Source organism: Mustela nigripes, chromosome 15 (assembly GCF_022355385.1).
Source record: "Mustela nigripes isolate SB6536 chromosome 15, MUSNIG.SB6536, whole genome shotgun sequence".
NCBI classification, from domain to species: Eukaryota; Metazoa; Chordata; class Mammalia; order Carnivora; family Mustelidae; genus Mustela; species Mustela nigripes.
In genome coordinates, this window is record NC_081571.1 from 81,304,613 (window position 1) to 81,329,066 (window position 24,454).

A 24,454-nucleotide genomic window follows, 5' to 3' on the forward strand; every position below is an offset into this window, starting at 1 on the left:
CGGCCGCGTTCCGCTGCGGCGCCGAAGCAAGCGTCCTCGTCGGGTGAGCTTCCCTCTCGGCTTCCGTACCGGCGGCTCTGGCGACGCTCTGATAGCAAAGGGCGGGGCACAGCCCCGAGGGGACGCGTGACGTCGAGGCTGAGGAAGGCGGACACCGACGGGACGGACGGGGCAGGCGGGCCTGGGGCAGGCGGGCCTGGGGCAGGCGGGCACGGGAGTGCTGGCGGGTTCTGTCGCCCTGGGCGCGGCCGCGTTCCGCTGCGGCGCCGAAGCAAGCGTCCTCGTCGGGTGAGCTTCCCTCTCGGCTTCCGTACCGGCGGCTCTGGCGACGCTCTGATAGCAAAGGGCGGGGCACAGCCCCGAGGGGACGCGTGACGTCGAGGCTGAGGAAGGCGGACACCGACGGGACGGACGGGGCAGGCGGGCCTGGGGCAGGCGGGCCTGGGGCAGGCGGGCACGGGAGTGCTGGCGGGTTCTGTCGCCCTGGGCGCGCCCGCGTTCTGTTTGTTCCCCTCCGGATAAACCAGGGTCTGCGGGAGGTTGGTTCCCAGACGCTTCGCGAGAAATCACGTTTCGTAGAAGGATGGTGGGAAAGCCCTGGTGCCACCAAGGCGGGGGTTTGGTGGCGAATCGTACACGGGCTCTAGAAATTAAAGGTACCATTCGCATCACATGCATCATTTTGAAAACAGTGTCCCACTCCGTCTAGACTGGAAAGAAGTGATCGCGTCCATGATCCGAAAGTCCGCATAACTTGGCCTTCCGCAAGTACGAGAAGGTCGGCCTGAAACGCAAGGAGGTGCGGCCGGTGCGTATCTCAGAGTCTTCTCGTTTTGAAGACTGGCTGTTGAACCTTGTCTTGTGTCTTCCCCTGTAAATTGCATTAAATTACAGAAAAGAGAGCAAAAATGAAAACAAAAAAAAAAGACTTCAAAAAGCACCTATTCAATGAATCAAATTAATCATTTAAAAAAATTCCGAGTTGGAAGTCACACTGAAACAAAGGAGAAGGGAATTAATTTGGAACCACCAGAAAAATGACACAGAGCCAGTATTGGATTCCGTTCAATTTAAAATCAGAACAACTTTTATGTTACACCATCTGCCTCACCAAGGGCCCGATAAAATTTGAATACTACAAACTTTAGAGATTCCCATATGAGGACGGCTTTTTTAAGGCCCTTTAAAGAACACAAAACCCCAGAATAAATAAAGCTGGTGTTCGTGCAGGCATCGAGTTAGTAATTAGTGATTACCAAGAAGGTAAAGTGCATCTGTGATTTAGGGACTCGGATCACATGAGAGGTTCTGCCCTTGCAAAATCTCGCAGAAGCCCAGCTGCAGGTGGTCTGCTCCATGTAAGAGATGAGTTAATGGAGGCCGGAGGAAGCCAAGCCCCTGGGTGGTAGTCACCTCACCTGCAAATGGTGCAGAGCTGGAATGGAACCCACAACTCTAAACTTCTGGTTTTAGGCATAACATTACTAAGCAAAGTAGACAGGAGGCATGACACAGAAAGTATGTCTTCCTGCCAGATTCTCCTGTTCTGGTTGTATAATCAGGTGAGCTAGCTAGCTAGAAAGCAGGTGATACGACACGCTTTGCCTTTTCCTTACACACAGGCATAGATGTGCATCTTTGTAGAGATTTCCATCAGCGGCAAGCATTAATTTACGGATAAGTTATGAATATCATGATGTTTAAATTGCCCATTTAGTTGATGCTGGTGAAGCTACCAGCAGATGCGGACTACAGCTCACTCATCTTTCAGTCCTGTGCCTTAGACCTACCCGTTCCATGAGTGAATGAGCACTTAAGTAGAGAGTAGTCTTCAAGAAGCAAAGGAAAACAAGGATAAGGTGCTGATGTGAGAAAAGAAGTGGCAATATGCTTGAATCAAGGTTTTACCAGAGCTGATGATTATAATAAAAGATGCTACATGAGTCTGCATACTTGGGCAGTAGACGCTCATGACAAAGATCTAGTTAATATCTGCACACTCCGGACAGATGAATACCTTCACTTTTAAGAGCTCAAATTCACTTTTTATTGATGTAACATTCTACATGTGCCATGTGTTGGGTTAGAATGTCAAATAAGACATGGTTCTTGCCCAGAAGGAGAGCACAGAAGACATACAAGCAAATGGATAAGTGGGGTATCAAGTGGTAGATGCTAAGATCATGCCTTAGATCATGGCTCCATCACATCCAGGGGAATTCAGAGGAAGGGGTGCTATTGGGTGTGAGGCAGCGAGCTCAGTCAGGTAAGAACTGAGGTGGTAGGGGTTGACCTGAGACACTTCTTTGTCTACTGTGTGCTCACCTCCTCCTTTCAGACTGTGGGCAATGTAATGCTGGTCACCACAAGTCATACACATTTTATGGTCTTGCTTCTCTGTAAACCATGCCTTTCCTGCTGAACAAGAATAGAAATGAAAAGCTTAGCTCTTATTTGAACTAGGACTTAAAATTAAACCAGGATGTACTGTGTGCAGAAGTAGCAAAGATGAGGAGAGGGGATTATGTGAAGACAGACTTTGAAGCAAGAAATAGCACTGCCCGTCCGAATGTGAGAGAGTACATAGGTCCTGGAGCCCCAGATGAAAGGGACAAGAAGGAACCTTGACTGAAGTTCAAAAGTCATGTTTTCAGCTTGGGAAGGGGGTGCTGATCGTGGCCATGTGTCAAGGTCAAGAAAGCAATTCGGACATATTGTCTAAGGATGGCTAACGTTCAATTAAATGTGGTGAAAATACTTGTTTTCAGCTTTTTCTGGATATAGCAGGACACATTTCAATGTCTGAGAAAATCGACATAATCTTTCTGGATTTGACATTCTGCCTGTAAAAACTGAGAATGTGTGAATGAGGGATTGAGTCTAGATGTGCCCTTATTTCTGGACATGCTTGAGACATTCCACAATTTATCTTCACTCCTCCCCCTCTTTAACTCCTCACACCCAACTAGCATGCCTGCTGAATATGCTCATGTAAATTAGCTTTACTGTGTGACAAAACATCCTCAAAACTTAGTGTCATGATAGAAGAGGAAGGAACATTTCCCAAATCATTCTATGCAGCCAGTGTTTCCCTGATGCTAAAACCAGACAAAGGCTTTCCAAGAAAATGAAACACAAATGCCATTTGTGAAAATAAAAAGCAAAAGTTTGGATAAAATACTCACAAACCCCATCCAGAAACTTATGACAGGTGTATACAGCAGGACCAAGTGGAATTTATCCCGGGAATGCAAGGTTGGTTTAACAAATGAAAATCAGGGGCACGTGGGTGGCTCAGTGGGTTAAAGCCTCTGCCTTCAGCTCAGGTCATGATCCCAGGGTCCTAGGATCGAGCCCAGCATCAGGCTCTCTGCTCAGCGGAGAGCCTGCTTCCCTCTCTCTATGCCTGCCTCTCTGCCTACTTGTGATCTCTGTCTGTCAAATAAATAAATAAAATATTTTAAAAAAAGAAAACAGCTCCACTTATAAGTAGCATCAAAAAGAGTAAAATACTTGGGAATAAATTTAACAAAAGAAATGCAAAATTTGTACATTGAAACCTGCAAAGCATCGTTAAGAGAAATGAATGAAGTCCCAGGTAAATGTTTATGGATTGGAAGAATTGATGTTGGAAAGAGGTCAGTGCTCTTCAAACTGGGCAATGGATTGAATGCGATTCTTATTAGCATTACAGCTGGTCTTTTCAAATACATTGACAGTCTGAGTTTAAAGTCAATGTATAAGTTCAAGGAGTATACTAGCCAAAACAGTCTTCTTCTTCTTCCTCTTTTTTTTTTTTTTTAAGGATTTTGTTTATTCATTTGAGAGAGAGGGAGCAAGCACAAATCAGGGGGAGGGAGAGGGAGAAGCAGGGTCCCATCTGAGCAGGGTGCTTGGCACATGGGGCTCGATTCCAGGACCTGGGATCTCAACCTGAGCCAAATGCAGGTGCTTAACAGACTCAGCACATGCCCCATAATACAGTCTTGATGATAAACCAAATTATAGGATTGACGCTTCCTAATTTCAAAATTTCTCCAAAACCGCAGCAGTCAATACAGTCGATACTGGTGTAAGGCCAGATATCTAGACTAATATCTAATGTAACAGAATTAAGAGTCTAGAAATAAACCCTTACTTACGTGTGCAATCAAGCAATTTTTGACAAAGTTCTCAAGACCATCTGATGGGGATTGAGCAGCCTTTTCAGCAAATGGTGCCAAGACAACTGACTATCTGTATGCAGAAGAATGAAGTTGGGCTCATACTTCGTACTGTATACAAAAATGAACTTAACCCGGATCACAGGCCCAAATTAAAGGGCTGAGACTATCAACAGTTTCAGCAGGAAGCACAGGAGTAAATTTTTTTTTTTTAAGGTACAGGGAAAATAAAGTTTAATTTCTTTTTCCCCCTCAAGCTTTATTGAGGTACAATTGACAAGTAAAATCATATATATTTAAGATGTGCTAACGGAATGACTGACCCTTGCATGTGTTGTGTAACAGCACAGTAAGCTCATCGCTATATCCCTCCCCTTGCTCAGGTTCCTTATTATCTATTTATTAATTATAGTGCGAATGGCGAAGACTTACTTTGAGGAAATTTCAGCTGCACAGTTTAACATTATTAACTGTAGTCACCATACTATCCCTTAGATCCCCAGATCTTACTCATCTTACAACTTGAAGTCTGTACCCTTGACCAGCATCTTCTCATTTCCTCCTCTCCCAGCAACAACCCATCTACTCGCTGCTTTTGTGAGTTGTATTTTCTAGATTCCTATAGGAATGAGATCATACAGTGCTTGTCTTTCTGTGTCTGGCTTGCATAGGAGTAAATATTTATGACTTTGGGTTAGTCAGTGAGTTCTTAGGACACCAAAATCACTAAGGCAAACAAAGGGTAAACTGCATTAAGATTAGTATCTATGTGGTAAAAAGGGATACGGTCAAGACAACGAAAATGCAGCCCATGGAATGGCGCAGAATATTTGGAAATTATATATCTAATGAGAGACTTTCTTTCCAGAATATATAAAGTAATTAATTGACAACTCAACAATAAAAAGACAAATAACTCAGTTAAAAAATAGGCAAAGAACTTGAATAGTTCTTCTTCTCTGAAGAAGATATATAGATGACTAATAAGCACATGAAAAGATGCTTAACATCAGGGACACCTGGGTGGCTCAGTGGGTTAAAACCGCTGCCTTAGGCTCAAGTCGTGATCCCAGGATCCTGGGATCGAGTCCTGCATCGGGCTCATTGTTCCGCAGGGACCCTGCTTCTCCGCCTCTGCCTGCCTCTCTGCCTCTGCCTGCCTCTCTGCCTGCTTGTGATCTCTCTTCTCTCTGTGACAGTTAAATAAATAAATAAAATCTTAAAAAAAAAGATGTTTACCATCATTAGTAATTAAGGAAATACAACTCAAAACCACAGTGAGCTCTACTGCATATCCACTAGGGAAGTTAAATAAAAATGTCAATCCGATGATATCCTGTATTTGTGAGGATGTGAAGAAATCGGAAGTCTGGTATGCTGCTGATAGCGTCAGAGAATGGAACCCCACTCTGGAAAACAGGGTGGTAGCTGTGCAGAATTGTAAACACAGAGTTATCCTGTGGCCCAGAAATTCCACTTCTAGGTATATAAGAGGAGAATTTAAAACCTATGTCCATAAAAAAAGCCTGCATATAAATATTCATAGCAGCAATTATAATAACAAAAATGTGACAACAACCCAATACCATCAATTGAAATAGATAAACAAAATGTGGTATATCCATTCAGTATTACATCATCTCACCACAGAAAAAGAATGAAGTATTGATCTGTGCTACAAAATGTCTGAACCATGAAAACGTTGTGCTAAGTGAAAAGAAACCAGACACAGAGGGCCACCTATGGTTCGATCCCACTTATGAAATGTCCAGAATTGGCCAATCCAAAAGACAGGAAGTTGATGTGTGGTTGCCGGAGGCATTCAGATTAGTGTAGGTTTTGTTTCCAAACAACCTAATTCACCATGGTCTGCCTCCATGGTGCACCACCTCTTCTTTCCCAGATAAAGCATGCACTTCCCTCTTCCCTGAGCTGACGACACCGTTCTCCAATCTGCACTTGCTTTTCCATCTTCCTCAGCTCAAATGCAGTCCCTTGTATCCCAAATTAGAGTGAGTCACTCTCTCTTCAGTGCCCCGCAGCACTGCATGCCGCTCTTGGTTGTGCGAAATGTAGCCGATGACCTTCGTGCCCGCCCTCCTTTCCCCACCAAGCTGTATGTCCCCCAAGGACAGGTCCTGTGATTTTTGTCGGTCATCTTGTCCAAATTAGCCTTCAGGGAAAGGGTTTTGCACATGGTAGTCTTTCAATAACTATTATTCAATCGAACATTTGAAGAGTAACATGTTCCAGTGAAAACTGAATATGTAATAGACATTAAAGAGAAAATCTGTTCCCTTGCTCCGTATTATTATGCCCAAGTAACAAAAACAGTGAGCAGGCATTCAGAACAAAAGGACATGTTTTGAACTAACTGCAGTCTCGGTTTGTTCGGAGGATTCTAGAATCTTCATGTTACAGTATGTGCTTCTGATATTTGAGAAAACAGGGGACAGCACCTCTGCCATTTTCTCTTCCAGTTCAGTCTTACCCTTTTTGTGAGGGGTCACAGGATGGTTATGACTCGGGATTCTGTCCTTAAGCAGCTGATTTGTTTTTTTTTTTTTTTTTTTTTTTTCCTTTGTGTGTAAAGCCATCTCTGGGCAAGTTAAGCTGGAGAGTCTCCTCTCTGCCCCTGAAGCCTTGTGTGGTTCTAGGGAGCTATCAAGTTCTTCCTGTGGGAGCTGAACTCCGTACTTCCTGCCCCTAGCAGATTAAATGCCATATTATTTTTGGAACTTGTTTGGAGACGTGTATCAGAATCTTCCAGTAACTCAGTGCAGGAGACCAAATGCAGAGGAGAAAGAGCTGTTGGAACCTGATCAGTTCTTTCTGTAACACCAGAATGTAGGAACACAGGAAAGCAGTGGAGCAAAGATAAAGAATTGTTTGAGTAAAGTTTTATTACTAAAAGCACCGCTTTTATTGTATCCTAACTGTATACACTGTATGTTGTTATTTTTTGTTTGTTTGGGCTTTAGTGTGTTGATTAGACAACCATGTATGTGCTGGGCAGTGAGGATTCAAAGATAAATCGGGCTAGGTTTCTGTTCATAGTTTAGGGGAGGAAAAACGAGAAATGTAAAACTTAACAATGCACAGAATGTGTGATCTATTATAAGCAGACCAGCCAATCAAGCACAGGGCCGATATCTCTCCATCCCTACATCTTTCTTGCTCTATATTATTTCCTCCTGTTTGTATATGGTATCTCCAATTCTAGCCTCGAAGCTAGGGTGTTTTTTCTCGGATTTTTCTTTCCCTAGTGATCTTCCCACTCCCATGGCTTTCGTGTCTGTGATTTATAAGAAATACATTTGGCCCTGTAGGGAACTGACCCCTTCCCCCCAAAGAGTTGAAAATCTGTATATAACATTTGACTCCCCCAAACTTAACTACCAATAGCCTACCGTTGACTAGAAGCCTTATCAATAACATAATCGATTGACATATATTTGTATGCGATAATGCACTTTCAGAGCTGAGTTGTAAAAGCTCCACATGGGAGAAGACGAGCAGAGATCAAGCCCAAATTGCTCAGGGTCAACAGTATGTACTTGGTCTCCATCCTTGTTTCTGGGATAGGAGTACTAAAACCCTTGGAATTTCCTAACTGGTGAGAGCCACAAATATGTCTTCAGTTGTGTTTTAAGGTGGCTTTTAGAGAGCACCCAAGGATGGGGGCTGCTTGCCAAGAGAACCAACCACAGGATTGGAAGGTTGTACCTTTCAGTCTCCCCCCTGATCTTAGGGGAGGGGAGAGGGGTTGGAGGTTGAATCCATCACCAATGCCAGTGATTTAGATAATCATGCATATAGAATGAAGCTTCCGTAAAAACCTGGAAGGGTAGAGTTCCTAGAGTTTCTGAGTTGGTTAACGCACGGAGATGTGGGGACAGTGCGGTGCCCCGTTGGACAGGGTTTAGAAGCTTCTTACCTCTTTCTTTTACCTCGTCCTACATCTCTTCCATCCAGCTGCTTCTGAGTTCTATCCTTTCATAGTGAGTTGGCGACCTATGTACAGTGTTTCTCTGAGTCCGGTGAGCCGCTCTAGCAAATCAGGAAGGGGTCACTGGAAGCTATGATTCTGAGCCAGTGGCCGAGATGTACAGGCAACAACTGGACTTGGGACTGCCATCTGGACTGTGACTGGCGTCTGGGTGGGGGGTGGGAGGAGGCAGCCTTGTGGGACTGAGCCCTTAACCTGTGGCTCCTCTACTGTCTCCAAGTGGCGAGTGTCAGGACTGAGCTGACTTGAGTTGAACAGTAGGACACCAGTGAGTATTCAGAGAGTTGCTTGGTGTTGAATGAGAAGCATACTACCCCCACCCCCATGTTGGAATGGGTCCAGGAACCCAAAGAATATCTATTAACTATAGATTTCAAATGCCCTTTGCCAATCCATTCCCTTCCTAAGAGCTATGTAGACCCAAAGAACTTCTTCTTTGCTGGAACATTTCCCTGACGTTTAAGAAGCAACCCCAACTTACTGGGTCTGGAACTGAGCTCATCTTGATGCCTGTAGTCCCCATGTTCCTTCTCCGTGTCATGGGCAGGCCTGGTGATCTTGTCCTCTGCAGTCTTTCAAACCTGCTCATGAATTTACCCCAGATTCTGTAAAATCTACCTCCTCAATAGTTTTGAGACCGGCTGGGTGAATCAGTTGGCTACACATCTGCCTTTGGCTCAGGTCATGATCCTGGGGTCCTGGGATCGAATCCTGTGTCACATTCCTTGCTCAGCAGGGAGCCTTTCTCCCTCTCCCTCTGCCTCCACCCCTTCTTGGGCTCTCTCTCCTCTCTCTCTCTTGTCAAAAATAAATAAATTCTTAAAAGAAAGAAAGATGTGATGTAGTGTTCCTTGATTAATTGTTTGCGTCTAACACCAAGTGCTCCATGCAATACGTGCCTTCTTTAATACCGGTCACTGGGCTACATCGAAAACTAGTGATGTACTTTATGGTGCCTAATACAACATAATAATAAAACAAATGTGAGACTAACTTCCTCCTTTTTATTTTATCTTTTGATTATGAATTTTTGAAAATCCAGAAAAGCATATAGTTTTGTTTCCTCTGTCTGAGAGGTAGTGATGGGTTGGGGCTTTATTTGTGCCATGTCGTTCCTCTGGACTTGGTACCCTGCCTTTTAGGATAGATCCCATAACACTGGTTACTTAGGGATAAATAAAAGGAGAGCTGAATGGAGACCAGAACCCATATTTCCTGCACCCTGTGTTCTCTCCAGCACCAGTCCAGGCCCCGTGAGTGGCAGAAACACTATAAATATTTGGTGAATTGACAAATGATGGTTTTATAGGTACTGAAGGTGAAGACATTTTGAACAGCTCCTATATGTAATTTTTTATTCTATTGTGGGCAAGACTTGGACTTTTCATCTACAAAGAATGCCTTCTTGCCTATTCCCAAACCAGCCCTTCCTTCTCTACTCCTCCGCCGCTCGGAGGACCTCACCAAACACACAAGCACCCAGGAGCTGGGGGACCGGGTTACCTCCCATCTCTTGTGCTGCATCCCACTCCCATCCAGGCAGACTCAGTCATTGCTTCCTGAGAATTAATCCAGTCTGCTCTGTCCACACCGCCATGGCTCCATTTCAAGGCTTCATTATGTCTGCTTTGGACTTTTACAAGAGCTTCTAATTTACCGTACCTCCCTGTCATCTGTTTTTCACAGAGTCTCACAATTTGACTTATTTGTCTAAAATCTGCTGACCAGTCTTCCTCAACGTCAGGAAAGGTCTTCATTGGGTCAGGGGCTCTTTGAAAAGCTATGGCTGTTCTTGCAGACATCTGTGGAAGTTTGTGCGAGTCCAGGTTAAATAAAGCCGCCCGAGGTGACAAAGGTCTTTGTGCCATAGGCAGCCTCTCCTGCCTGTCTCTTCAAGTTCAACTCCAGCCATGTCTCCATCCTCTGTGTACAGGTCCCCGAAATCCAGCTGGCCTACAGCAGTCTTAAGGTACCGTGTCTTGGCTTAGTGCCTTCTCCTGGAAACAGCGTTTCTGACCTCTATTGAGTACCCTTCTTTCTGACGGACACAGAGCGCTGTGGTCCTTGTTGTCCTGTTGACAGCTTACCTTTGCGTCAACCGTGTTATAATCACCCATTTACCGAGCTGGGAAATCATTCCAAGGGCTGTAACTCTTCTGTGTCTGTAAGGAGGCATGGCGTCCTTGGTGCGACCTGTCAGTCAGTGATTGTTGAAATCATAGATGTATGATGAACCACCTTTGTTTCACAACCCTCAGAAATACTTCTTTTGCTCTACCTCTTGCTGCTGTGTTTGAAACTGTGTTATTTTTTGTGACACTTAAAAAAAAACTTTTTAGATATAATGTGGATACAGTAAAGTGCACGAACCCATAGTTCAATAAAGCTTTATATATCTTTATATCTCTCTGTGTTTATATTTGCGTCAAAAGATGCCTGATCAAAATAGAAAACATTTCTCTCATTCTAGAAAGTGTCCTTTCCCATTGATAGTCCACTTTTGAAACTTCCATCATTGTGAATTAGTTTTACCTGCTCCTAAACTTCATGTAAATGAAGAGTTATATATCCGACACCCTCAAAATATCCCGTCAGGTTCATGTGCGACTTTTATTTCGGTGATATTTCTTCGCACCCATCACATTACGTCCTTCCTTCAACCACTTAATTAACACCTCCGTATTGGGGTCTAGAGATGTATATCAACCTCCTCTGTGCTCCGAAAATAATCCTATAATTTTAAGAGCCTACGTATGATTGCTAGCAGCTCTAATATGTGACATGGAAAGATGAGTCTGTTAAAGTTGTTACAGCTCAGCCACTTCATGAGAATCTCAAATTCCATTCCTCTCTCCCTCTTAAATTCTGTACCTAAAAATGTATCCTTCTTCCCTCTAGTAGGTCCTACCTGTGACCTGCACATCTTTCTCTCAGCACTTCCCTTCTCTTCGCATGTCTGCTTGAGTGACCCTGCACACCGCCGGGCTGCCATGATGGATAGTCTTCGGTGTAAGTGTAAACGTTGTTGTATTAGCATCATATTAGCATTTTGAGAGGAAGCCCACGTAGGACATAAATAATCCATAATAGGATGCAGAATCAGAAGGCATGGCAGCCATGAAAAACCGTAGCTCACCTAAGCGAAGAACAAAGGGGTGGGGGACAGGGAAGGAATGGAGACTCACCTGCCTTGGGTCCCCCATGTCTTATTTTCTACCTCCTTTGACCCACCTTCTTCCTTTCTTTGCCTTTTCCTCTCAGTAGGTCTTTACTCTCTCTCTCTCTCCTCCCTCTATATGTCCACCATATGTAGGGCTGAGTTAATCAGACAAAAGAGGTTGGGATGAGAAAGGAGTGAAGAATGTTCCAGACAGAAAGAGAAGTGTGTGCTTAGGGTGGAGAGTTGCCGGCATGCTCCAGAACCTAAAGGAAAGGCTTGATCCCAGAGCTGGAGGGGGTGTGTAGCGAATGTAGGTGTGGCGTGTGCTGTGGCAGGAATGTTTCCGTGATCCGGTTTGTGCTTTCACTGTCGTGTGATTTTGGACTTCTGGCTTCGTCTTTATGACTCAGTTTCCTCTTCTGTTAAAAACAACAACAACAACAACAAACAATGATGACAGTCCCAACGCTGGAGGGTCTGTTGGGAGGATTAGGTGAGTCGGTGCACATGCTGTGATTAGCACAGGGCCTGGCCGGTGATCAGCACCTGTCACTCATTTGCTGTACAAAGTCAGGCCTTAAGAAAAATTTGAAGCCACTTCCTAAAACCACTCAGTGAGAAGCTTATTCATAATTTACTTACTCTGTACAGCTGGTGTGAATATTTATTCTGGAAGTGCCAAAGGGAATGACACTACGTGTATTTATGTTTTGGATACTGGAGTTTCAGGACGGTTCTGACATTTGAGACCCGAGGCACACCGCAGGTGAGGGAGGAGGGCTAAAGCACAGGAGAAGAATTAACGCAAGTGACTTTTTCCCATGTCCCAGACTCTCTTCGGAAGCCAGCCCCAAGAGTGAAACCTGTGGGGTTTGGCCTTCTAGAAGAGAGACCTTTGTAGGACTGGTGACATGAGGTACAGGGAGATGACACATTAGGTCAGATCACATCTGCCCTTCGGGGGTGGGGGCGGGGGGAGGGCTGGACGGCAGGGTGGCAAAGAGGGTTTCTAAAGAAGAAGGCAGATGCGGGAGGAGACTTTGACGTGGGCGGCGGAGGGACTTACAGTTTGGTTGGAGAAGGATGCGCCATCTGCTCTCCCCACTGCCTGGCTTTCTCTGCACAGCTGCCCGTGGAGACAGCCCTCCTGTCTTCTGCTGCCGTCGCCCTGCAGTCGCAGGGGTTCTCGTGAGGCCCACCGCTAGTCACCCCCTTCCAGCTCTCATTTCTCCCCTGTCTCTCTTTGTTACATGGGGAGGCCTAGAGTCGCCTCCCCAGCTGTCCCCACCCTGATGACTTCTGGAGGCTCACCGCTCACTTGGCCATTCTGTGAACTTCTCCTTTAGTCGTGCCCCGCTGTTTTTCATCTGGAACACCGCCCCGTCTCCTCCGCCCACCTTCTTTACCAGATGTTTTTCCACTCATGCTCTGCTGTCTGCTTCGGCACCCCTTCTTAGGAATACGCTCTGGGTCCTCATGCTTTGGGGATCTGCCTCATAAGATCACACCTTCGGGGCACTGTGCAGAATCTTCCAGTCACTCTTACTTCCTGGTCTGTCATCTCTGCAGAGCTTCACAGGGCAGGGTCTAGGTCGGACGTGTAACTGTCACACGCACCGTGCATACACATATTTCCAGGGCTGAAGGAATTCCCTCAGGCTGAGCTCTGTGTCTAGCGGCTCATAATACGCCCAGGGTAAATGTTTGCTGAGATGGGGTTTTGCTGGTCATGGTTGCCTGCAAGACTGTACCAAGGGGCGGTGATGTGTTCAGGACACTTCATGTCGTAAATATCTTCGCTCATATAAAGATCAGTAAAACATTGGGGCTGGACACATTGTTTTTAAGATAGTGGCTGGGAATGTGCTTGCCAGGTGCCGAGCCTGTGCGTGAGGCCTGTGCGCCTATCATTATCCGCATGTTTTCATCTGAGCAACTGGAACCCCAGGGAGGTGGTCTGACCTTTAAGGAGTGGCTGAGGCAGGATTCCTGTCTAAGCATGCTCACTGCTGTGAAAGGAGGGGTCGCCCACCGGAGGAGCCCTGGTGATGGACAGGGCTTGCAGTCCTCTTAGTGCTTCATTAGCCTTATCCGCTGCCTGTAGAACTTCCCTGCATTTACAGCTTCGCTCTGAGGAGTTCCTCCAGTTACCCCCGCGATGGAAAAGGGGGGCTGCACACACAGAGAGAGAGAGAGAGAGAGGAGGAACATGCACATAAATCTTCTCCAGAGAAGACAAGAAAGTCTCCAGCTACATCCCCCTGAAGTACAATGATGTATAATATTATAATAATATATTATAAATAAATGAGCCTAGGGAGATGACTTTCCCATTCACCCCAGAGTTACACACTGCCTTTAGCTTCCAAGACATGTTTGTGTCCTCAGGCATGTTAGTCATTAAACCAAGGTTGCTGGTGCTCTGTTCTGACAGCCCCCTGTGAAGACCACTGTGGAGAGCGGCCCCCAACAACGAATGCTATCGCAACTTTTCCAAATAGCTTTGGCCTCTTAAGTTTGGGAAATAATTTGATGCCATTTGTGAATTTGAATTATTTCACTGTACATTTTTTTTTCCAAATCACTTTACTATGCTGTTTAATATTGTCCCTCAAATAGAGACCACGCTTTATCTTTCTTAGTCTAAAGTGGCATTTGCAACCAGGGGTTTCATTTACTTTTATTTATTTTTTTTATTTTGGGGGGAATTCATTTAGAGAAAAGAAGTTATCAGTGTTTAAACTTGCTTGCTTATCTGCTATCTTTAAATTCATAAGGAACATTGAAAAGGCCAATAAACTGTCTGCTTGTGCCTCCGTGCTCTCTTGAAGGAGGGTGTGTCTTCCACTCCATCTCTCTGCTCTGCTCCTCTCTCTCAAGTCTAGTAAATTATGTTTTCCCAAGTGCTCAGTAATCCTGAATGTAATAAAATATTACCACAGACATTACATGTCATGACCCAGAAGATGCTTTGTAGCAATTCTAATTCTTGGGTTCTTCAATTGGTGACTCTAGAGTGTTCATTGAAGTTTTGGACTTTGTACAAAACAAGCAAAAGTAGTAGGTGCATAGTTCAAATAACTAATTATTTAAGTATGAAGAGACTTCCCAGGTGATGTAATCAAAGAAAACCACAGAGCATTGGGTCACCAGGTTCTGGATTGACTGGTACATAGAAAAGTGACTAGAGGGTGGGTTAAGGCTTGGACTAATTTAGGCCAAGGTATATGGAGAAGAGTTCGTAGGTTATATGGGCTTCAAAGTGAATTTCAGTGGATGCAGAGAAACTGAACAAGTATCTTAGTGTGTGTTTGGGTATGGAGAAGATTCAAATGAAGATGCTTTTATTTTTTAAAGATTTTATTTATTTGACCAAGATAGAGGAAGCGGCCATGCGTGCATGAGTGGGGGAAGGGACAGAGGGAGAGAGAGAATCCCAAGCAGACTCCCCAGTGAGCGTGGAGCCCAGTTCAACGAGTTTGATCTCACCACCCTGAGATCAGGACCTGAGCCAAAACCAAGAATCAGATGTTAAAACAACTGAGCCACCCAAGCGCTCTGAGAATTTTTTTCTTTTTAAGAGGAATGCATTATCAGTTGGGAACGAGGTAGGAGAGGTTCTGAATTTAATCCCCTCCAAATTCCTTTCTTCTCTTTCAGAAAAATTGAGGTGATCTTTTACATCATCCGAATACTTCACCGATCCTGTTTCTTTTGTGACAACTGTGTATAGATCTGCCACCTAGTTGACCTTGTTAGTCAGGCCATCACTCCTCTCTACAGTTTCCTTCCTCCTCATTCAAAGTCCATTTATACGGGGCACCTAGGTGGCTCGGTTAAGTGCCTGCCTTTGGCGCAGGTTGTGATCTTGGTGAGCTGGCTCCATGCTCAGTGGGGGTCTGCTTCTCCCTTTCCCTGGGCCCCTCCCCCCGGTCATGTTCTCTGTCTCTCTCAAATAAATAAGTAAATAAATAATCTTTTTTTAAAAAAGATTTTTATTTATTTATTTGACAGAGAGAGAGCACAAGTAGACAGCGAGGCAGGCAGAGAGAGAGGCAGGGAAGCAGGCTCCCTGCTGAGCAGAGAGCCCGATGCGGGACTCGATCCCAGGACCCCGAGATCATGATCTGAGCCGAAGGCAGTGGCTTAACCCATTGAGCCACCCAGGCGCCCAATAAATAATCTTTAAAAAAGAAAGAAGTCGGGACGCCTGGGTGGCTCAGTTGGTTAAGTGTTCTCAGGTCATGATCCCAGGGTCCTGGGATCGAGTCCCACATCGGGATCCCTGCTCAGCAGGAAGCCAACTTCTTCCTTTCCCTCTGACCCTGCTCTCTGCTTGTGCTCTCTCTCACTCTCAAATACATAAAATAAAAGAATATTTTTAAAAAGTTTTATAAAAAGAAGAAGAAAGTCCGTTTGTTTGCTCCCCACTTACAGAAAGCCGTGCACCCCCACAAACGGATTGAAGAACAAGGCAGAGAACACTTACTCTTCCATTCACCGTACCCGTGTAATCGCACATGCATGTGCACAAACCCAGATGCTGTCCTGCAGACATCAGCACTGTCCGTGTCTCATTTACAGTTGATATATGCAAACCCATGTCCATTGTCCACTTTCGGTGAGTTGGAGCAGTATCTGGAAGCGAGGAGGTCATCCTCGATAGTTGTAACACGAACACTGGAGAGATTTCAAAATGATCTTAACATGCAGGTGAATATATTTGCAAAAGTTTACAAATTTCCTTTCCTTCATAGCTACTGTAATTGCCGCACATTAGATTCCAAAGTATTTCATTTTGATTAGGGAGAAAAAAATCACAAAGGGAATGTGGGGAACCAGACGCCTTTATGGAGCAATTAGAGTATCAGAGATAGCCTGTGTGTGTGTGTGTGCGTGTGTGTGTCATGTGCACATCTATATTTGGGCATGTATATATATCCATATCGATGCACATATGTGCATATGTTATATTACTCTATACTGCATTACATAACGGGCATCTTCAATCAATACGTGGAGCAATTTTAAAATTGCAATTTTTTTTTTTAACTTTACATTGCTATTCTATGAAAATGCTAGTGCTGAGGCTGATGAGACTTTTCTAGCCATTACATTGCATGTTCACACTTAAGCATGAAAAACAGGGCTCAGCTGCACAGAAAGGGTGGTCCAGTTGACCTTGCTAGTAACCTCTCCTTTCTTTCCAGCTGTGCAGGTCTATACCGTAAATTCCTTCCTCTCTCTGCTCCACGATTGCCTACATCTAAGTCAGAAGGCCACTGGTTCTAGAAGGAGATCTGTGTGATGGTTTGAGGGTAGGGAGGCCTGAATCTGATAGCCAGCGTTGCCACAGACTGGCTGAAATCAAGATCAGTCTGAACCAGTGGCAGCTTATGGAAAGGGAGCTGGCTGGAGAGGTGGGGGTCTGATTGGTCAGGCAAGGTGGGCTTGATCCTGGTCCTGAGGCACCTGTGGGATGACCAGTGAGCCTGATTTTCCAACAAGTACTGAGTTTAGTGATGCCTCTTTCTTCTTGACAACCCACATCTTTCCTTCTCTGTGAGCTTCAGAAAAGGATCCCTTAAGTCTTATAGGGCCCCAGCTGACCAATCAGAGAGATAAGATGGCGGCTCCATCTACACTGCAGCATTCAGTGATTCTGATAGATTACACTATAAATTTAATTCCTAGCCATTTTGGGGTATGAAGTGTGAACTAAGACCTGTGTGTGGTTTGGTTCATCCAAGCCAGTATTAATAAGCTCAGCCTGTTCCCAAAGCAGAGGCAAAGATGCCTACTTCCTAGAGCTTGAGTTTGGATCACAAACAAAGTGTCCGTGTGATTTATAGCCTCGCTTGGAATTTTTATAGTAATCTACTGTGTATATGAACCCTACTGGAGCTAGCAATGTTTGTAAACTTGAATTTTAATCCATCATTTAACAAAGTGTGAAAAAAGTGCAGAACTATGAGAATTAGAAATTATCTATGAAAAGACTGGCCTAATAGATCTGTCCAAAAAGAGGTCTAAGGGGAGTAGTATTTCATCTGTGAGCTTTCACTGGAAAACCTATTTGAAGCTGTGTATCATGCACATTCCATTTTAATAGATATTTAATAAGTTAGTGCATAATTTTAAAATGCTTGTCTGTCACTAGAATCATTCCAGTTTTATATATATTTTTTTATTTTGGCCAGGAAATCATTTGAAAAAAATCTGGTGTATAATGATACTAACATTTGGAAGGAAGAAATCATGTGTTTTTATCAGAAATACTGTGAATAGTGAGCAGCTGTTTGGTGTATAAAAGAGAGAGAGGAATTTCTTTATTGTTCCAAAATGCTTTTGAAATGTTATGTGTGACATTCAGAGATAGCAGTTGGTCATTGTAATAACCCTGAAATAAAATAATAGAACACTTGTGCTTTATGAGTGTATAAGTTTTGTTGTAGTAAGAAATAACTTCTTTCAATGCATGATTGTATTTTTTTAAAGATTTAATTATTTGAGTGAGAGAGAGAGAGAGAGGGAGCATGAGCAGAAGGGAAAGAGAGAGAGGGAAAGAGAATCCCAAGCTGATTCCACGCTGAGCACAGAGCCTGACGTGGGGCTTGATCTCAAGACTCTGAGATCACGACCTGAAACAAAACCGAGTTGGACACGCGACTGACTGTGCCCTTTCATGATTACGTTTTGTCTTAGTGATCACAGTCTGGAAAACAGATAAGTTACTAAGAATATAGCTAATCCAATCTAAGTCTTTCCTAGCTACTACCATGGGCAACTCTGATATTATATTTACTACATCAGAGTCACAGAATCCTGAAATGATCAATCTGATCTCCTGAGTTGAATTTCATAGGGGTGGGCAGAGATCAAGAAATTCTAACCACTTATAAATTACCATTATTTTTCTACTTTATAAAGGGAGTGACATTAATAAGGCCAAAATTATTTTGTCTCTGTATTAATGCCTGCACAATTTTTTGGTTTGATAATAAAGAGAAACATAAAGCTGTATTTCTTTGTGGTCAGACCTAGTTCTACTAGTGTTTGGAGCACAAGTATGTGGTTTCCAGAGGAAAAAAAGATGAGAGAACTTCTTAATCTGGGTGAATTATATAGCTTCTGCGTAAAAGTAGACCCTAAGTATTATAATAAAGGTAGAATACATCTCTTAGGTGAGCCTCCTTCAACTCTGAAGTGGATTGGACACCGCTCCTTTAGGCTGCTTCAGAGGTCTACACTCCTACTTGTAATTTCTTGCCTACTACCCTTCATGGCCTTTTATGACTGTCAGCATTTCTCCGGACGACAAGCGCTTTGAGGGGAGGGTGATGCCAGCTTTCCTGTGTGTCTCAGTGCACTATGATGTACCAAATGTCTGTGCAATAAATGAGCCGGAGAATAATAAATGCATTTGGTAATGAGCCCCCAAGTATGGTGGGCGGTGTTACTGCTCACAGGGGACTTTGTTCAGAGTTCTTAAATGGGGGGAGGGAGTTCGTTCATAACTAACTAGTTCATAATTTGTTTGTGGCCCAAATCAATAGCATAGTTTCTTTACCAAAGACACATCATGCTTTATCTGAGTCTCATCCATTTATATTTTCCCTTCAAAGAGTAAATGATGTCACAGAGCTCAGTTGTCTTATGACATTTGTTGAATGTTATGTGGAGGTGTGCAGTTTTCAGGTAACTAAGAAATTTGCATATATAAGGAAGGTATGTCGACAACATACCTCTGTGTGGAGAGGAGAGAGTAGGGGTACCTCAATGGCTAGCACCTCCCCAAAGAGATGCTGGACAGCATTCACATAAGCTCATAATTACCGTACGTGTCTACAGAGACTTGCTGTGAGGTGAGAGACAGCCTTGCTCTCTGTTGGATAACAGACAGACATAGTTGTCTCTTACAGTCTTATGAGGAAACATTTGATACATACGGACATCTTAAATAGTAGACTCTATCTTCCTTGTATATAAAGGCTTTCTTTTTTTAAAACTCCTGAAAAGTCCTTAAAATGGTGACTTGTGGGGCGCCTGGGTGGCTCAGTGGGTTGAGTCTCTGCCTTCGGCTCAGGTCATGGTGCCGGAGTCCTGGGATCGAGCCCTGCATTGGGCTCTCTGCTAAGCAGGGAGCCTGGTTCTCCCTCTCTCTCTCTCTGCCTGCCTCTCTGCCTACTTGTGATCTCTGTCCATCAAATAAGTAAATAAATAAAATATTTTTCTTAAATGGTGACTTGTGTAACACAGAGTCTCAATAATTATTTGGGGAGGGAACAAATTAATGAAGAATATGTGTTACTGATAATAGCTGAAAATCCTCATTCTGATTCCTAAAAAGTTGAAGTATGCATTGCAATCTTTAGCATACAGCTGGCTGTTGTTTACTTGTTAAGTTGATGACATTTCAGGGCAGACCAACAGTATAAACTAGAATTAGGATAGGGGTTTTTCTAACCTTCAGAGCAAGGGTTAGGAATTGTACTTGCCATATGTAGGTGAGGGAACTGAGACTCTAGGAGGTAAAATGACTTATTCAAGTTGATACTCTGGTAAGCATTAGTATCTGGATTTGAACTCAGGCCCTCCTGACCAAACCTTGAACTTGTTCTTCTACATAGTACTACTAAAATGATTAGAAAAATTTCTCATGGAAAACTTAAATCATGACCTTTGTTGCATAGGTTTGAATTTTATAATCTTTGTGCTTCATAAAGGTGCTGCTCCTGGAGTTTTGCTTAATAAGCAAATCCCAGACGTAGGCTTCAACCGCAGAAGGACTTACATGTTTAACATATTGTTCATATTTGTCTCTCTGATGCCCGCGAATCCAAAACACAGATTTGAGACTGTGCCAACTCACTGGCAGAGATCATCACTCAAAAACACCAGTTTGCAAGAATAATTAGTTGCTTTTGTAAGTGACTTAAACACGACCTTTATCTTCAGCCCACATGGCTAGTGCATGAGGGGCATGATATTTATTTTTATTGCAAGAACCTTGAAGACCATACGTTTCTTCCTTTCTGATTCCAGTTCAGTCAGACTTATTTCATCCGGTTGTACAGTGAAATCCATTGCAGTCTGCAGAGGTATCAGATGCCTAAATTTGTAAAGCTATGCAAACCAGAAGCTTTGGGGGGAATAATTTAAGTTTCGCATTCTTCAGAGAAAACCAAAAAGATGGGTTGTGGCATGTAATGTGATTTCTTCGTTATGAGAGGGGGACCAAACGACCTCTCATTCAAGGAGGTGGCATTCTGAGGTCCTGCTCTCCGTTTTCCGTCCACACATAGCAACTGGTGGCAACTAAAAATAATGAGCTGTGCCACCAGCTGAGAATCTGGTCACAGTTGGCTCGTGGACAGCGTGCACAAATGAGATTGAGGATGCCTCGCTTGGGTTCCTCCCTCCAGCCCACTCATCAGCTAGTTTGCTGCCATGTGGAAGCTATTGCAAAGCCATTAACAGGCAGGACCGGGAGAGCCGCAGTGCAGCACACCTCTGTGTGGACAGAATGTGGCTGCATGTGAGCGCCAATGGGAGTGGGCTGTTCCCGGGACCGGGGCTCCGGGAGCCCTGTCAGTCAGCCTCCTTACAATAGCACGTGCAGCCGCTGGGTCTCCGGATCCATGGGGAGGCTTCGCTGAACTCCAGCTGCTGAATGAGAATGAGTTTGAAGCTTTTTGCATGACCATGGAACCAAGCCTCGGTTCAGTAATGCATCCTGAGGTAAACTGTTACCTGAGTCAGGCTCTAAATAATGCATTTCCTGGGGACCATGGTTGTAGCAGAAGAGAATGCCAGAACCCCTAGCAAGATTGCTGTCGGAGCTGGAAAGATGTCTCACTATCATTTCATCAAGTGCTGTAAGTAAGCTGCATATTTTGCTCATGCGGTTGTCTTCTTGAAATAGGACATAGGCAGATGCCAAAATTCAGGCGGGTCTTCCTGTATACCACGTCCAGATGAGCAACATAGCACGGTGACTCGGAAAGATGTTTTACATGCTTAAATGTGTTTCCTCTTAATTTCAGGTGCTGCAGTTACTCCTGTGTGATCCAAAAGATCATAGTGTAGAAATCTTTAAAACTTGATCTTTTTAAGAAAAAAAATACATATATGCAGTAATGAAAAGTAGCAATTGGTAAAAAGGAGTGTGAGAAGGATATTTCTGGGTATCAGCATACATGAATACCGTGCTCGTATAAAAACTTAGCTCCTGAATGTATGGCTGAGACCATTTTAGTTACTATTTTACTCTCAAGTTTGACTGCTTCTGTCTGCATTCGGTGCTCAACTTACAAGCTTAATCTTTCCGAATATCCTTGACGGTAAACTTTTGTCCTTGTGTCATTCACCTTGAAGTGTTCAAGGACTTGCGTGGCATCTGTACCAGATGCTCTAGGCTGATGCTGGTAAGGTGAAAAATAGTTTGTCACTGGCTTTCTGATGAGTCCATAAAGGCTTTCTTCAATGCCTGATTTTTTAACAATTCTCCGAACTAGATTAAAGCTGCCTCTGAACCTTCTCCAGATGGTAATCATGAAGAAGGAGACCTATTTATAGCACAAATGGCTTGCTAGATATACATGTGGTACTTCTGAAAACTTCTGTACATGAATGTCATTGTCTTAAAGTGACAGATGGCATTAGTAGAAAATGCTTTCCTCTGAGGGTGAGGGTTTTGTTGGCCAAGGACATGACACTGTTCCATTTAAAGTAACATTGTGAAGGGGACATGTTTGAATGGATCTTGAGTTTAGCACTGAAGGAGAGTGAAAAGATCATGATAATAGAGAAGGAAAAATCTTTTCATTTCTTTTGTCTTTTGTGGGAGGATGTACATAGGAGTGAAACATCTATGATGAATGAAAATGAAAATGCCTTACTCTTCACATGCACCGAGTATGCTGGACAATTTTAATTCCAAAAGGAATTTGTTGATCAGTTTGTAAGTTGGAAAATTAACCCTTTAACAAAAATTGGGAGTGTGCAGCATATTCAGGAATTGTGACAAAAGGGCTTTTGTTTGTTTAATCCCTGAAATCTTGGGGTTATTATCTTAGTGAAATGTCTGTAGGAGGGCACTCTTGGCAGGCTTTCATGTTGCCCCTCCTGTCTGACTGCACTAGCAGAATGTCATTATTTCTCCTTCCCGTGCCTCTGCAGAGGTGGTTCCCAAAGCCCTCTGCACCATTTCTACAAGGAACCTGGGTGCTCGTTAGTCAGAGTGGACACACCTGCTGGAAGGCAGCCACAGAGCCTGGGCAGATCACAGAGGGACAGATCGGGGAGCAGCTGGTCACCAAAGAGAACATGAGCCTGCCCTTAGCTGCCTTACACTCCTTCTGTTCCAGCTAAATGATCTGAGTTTAAATTTGGGGAAGTTCAAAGAAGTCATGATGTCAGCTCCAGTGGAAGCATTTGAGTTAAATCTTGCAGTTTGGGTGAAATATAAAATTAATGAATAGTGAAATGTTTCCAAAACCTGGAAAAAAGTGTTCCTGATGAATTTATCCAAGTAATCACATAATACTTAGAAAAGATCCAGCTATGTTCTATGCCTGGCGTTTGGTCATGTCTCTAAAATGGCAAAGAAGCATGGAAACGTCAGGAACTATCTTCCATGGCAGAAGGGTACAACGAGCTAAAGGAGTTCAGAAATTATATTTCACTGTGAGACACTAGTCAGGGGATGTCTCAGAGTCGAGCTGGATCCTGAAGGATCTCCTGAAGGATCCTCCAGGATCTCCTGAAGGGAGAGTCCAGAAGGAACAGTTGGAGCTTGTATAGAATCAGAGGGCTTGTGGATAGGATCATAATCCACAGCTTAGCTGTTCTCGATGCATCATTGTTTCTGTATTGTGTCCCCTTGTCCCTCCTGTGGGGGCGATCTCTTGGCAAGGCTCACGGGCCCATTTTCTTCATGTTTCTTCCTCACCTGATCCTCCACGTGGCTGTCGTGTCACCCTGCCCTGGTTCATCCCTGTACCGTGTCCACCTCCCAGCCCGGCAGCAAGGCAGGGAGGGTTCGGATCCAAGAGCATGAGCTAGAGCTCTGAAAACCAGCAGGAGCAGACCCCCATAGCATCCCAGGAGGAGAGCCTTAGGGCTGGACTTGGGGAGACCAAGAAAGAATGCTTACAAGGAACTTTAAATATCACCTAGGAAAATACTCGTTATTTAACGATAAAGCATGTATATACTGAAAGGTCTAAACTCAGATTCTAGCAGTGGTTGACTCTGGCTTGTGGAATAATCAGTTTTTGTGGTTCCATGTAGCATATGCAATTCTGTGAATTATCATTATAAATAATTGTTATATATAAATATAAAATATAAGTATTCACACATGAATTATGACTAACTTCAGAATAGAATTGTATAATTAATTATAGTTATGGGATTATCTGTTACTTTTATAAATTAGCCTGTATTTTTCAAAATTGTCTATAGTGGGCGTCGTTTCCTTTGATCCTCAGAAAAACAAACTCAAAGACCACGTAAGAGAGAGTATACGGAGGAAGAAATGGCTGGGACCTACATCTCCACCCACATTCCTTTCTGACTCCATGGGTTCTGGCCTAATTTGACATGTTCCATATATCTGATAGAGAAAAGTTAAAAAACTAGAGTCTAAAAATGTAGCGTGGAAACAAGATGTAGCAGGGAAGTGGAGGGGCATCACTGCCAAGAAGTGCTGATGATTCCCGGACCTCTGTGACCCAGAGATGTCTTTGGATGGGTGTGACTCTACCCAAGTCGTGCCTGATGAGGTGGCGGGAAGTGAGGAGGGCGCATGCTTCAACTGAGGCACAAGAGCAAGGGGATGGGGGAACACAGTCCCAGCGTGTTAGGGCCATGGGACCCCATGGAGCTGTCGTTCTGGCTTGCTGCTAATGATGGGCAGAGAGGCAGGAGGTTTGTCCTATTAAATCCTCTCTGATGCTTCAGGAGTCAGACCTCTGCTTGGCCTGTATCTCTCCCAGTTTACTTCTCTAAGTATATGGGGTCGGACAGCCCTGTTTGCAATAGGTTGCGAGTTAAACTTATTTAAAATGAATGGACTCCAGACCTGTTAGTTCTTTCACAGCAACCAAGGATGAATTT

At 43.9% G+C, this 24,454-nt stretch overlaps 1 protein-coding gene across 5 annotated transcripts in view; it reads left to right on the forward strand.

Moving 5' to 3' along the window:
- The window catches only part of MYO16 (myosin XVI), a 576,627-nt gene that overhangs the window by 96,496 nt on the left and 455,677 nt on the right, over positions 1-24,454 (forward strand). For 2 of the 5 annotated variants that reach the window (XR_009400078.1, XM_059378160.1), the window contains exon 1: positions 20,832-21,210. The exons of 1 other annotated variant lie outside the window; for it this stretch is intronic. Coding sequence is in view for 3 of the 4 variants with exons in the window: in XM_059378160.1 (XP_059234143.1) it covers positions 21,105-21,210 (106 nt within the window). In the remaining variant the exon portion in view is untranslated. Of the gene's footprint in view, positions 1-20,830; positions 21,211-24,454 lie in introns of those variants that run through there. 2 more of the 5 variants (XM_059378158.1, XM_059378157.1) reach the window with 2 other exon arrangements.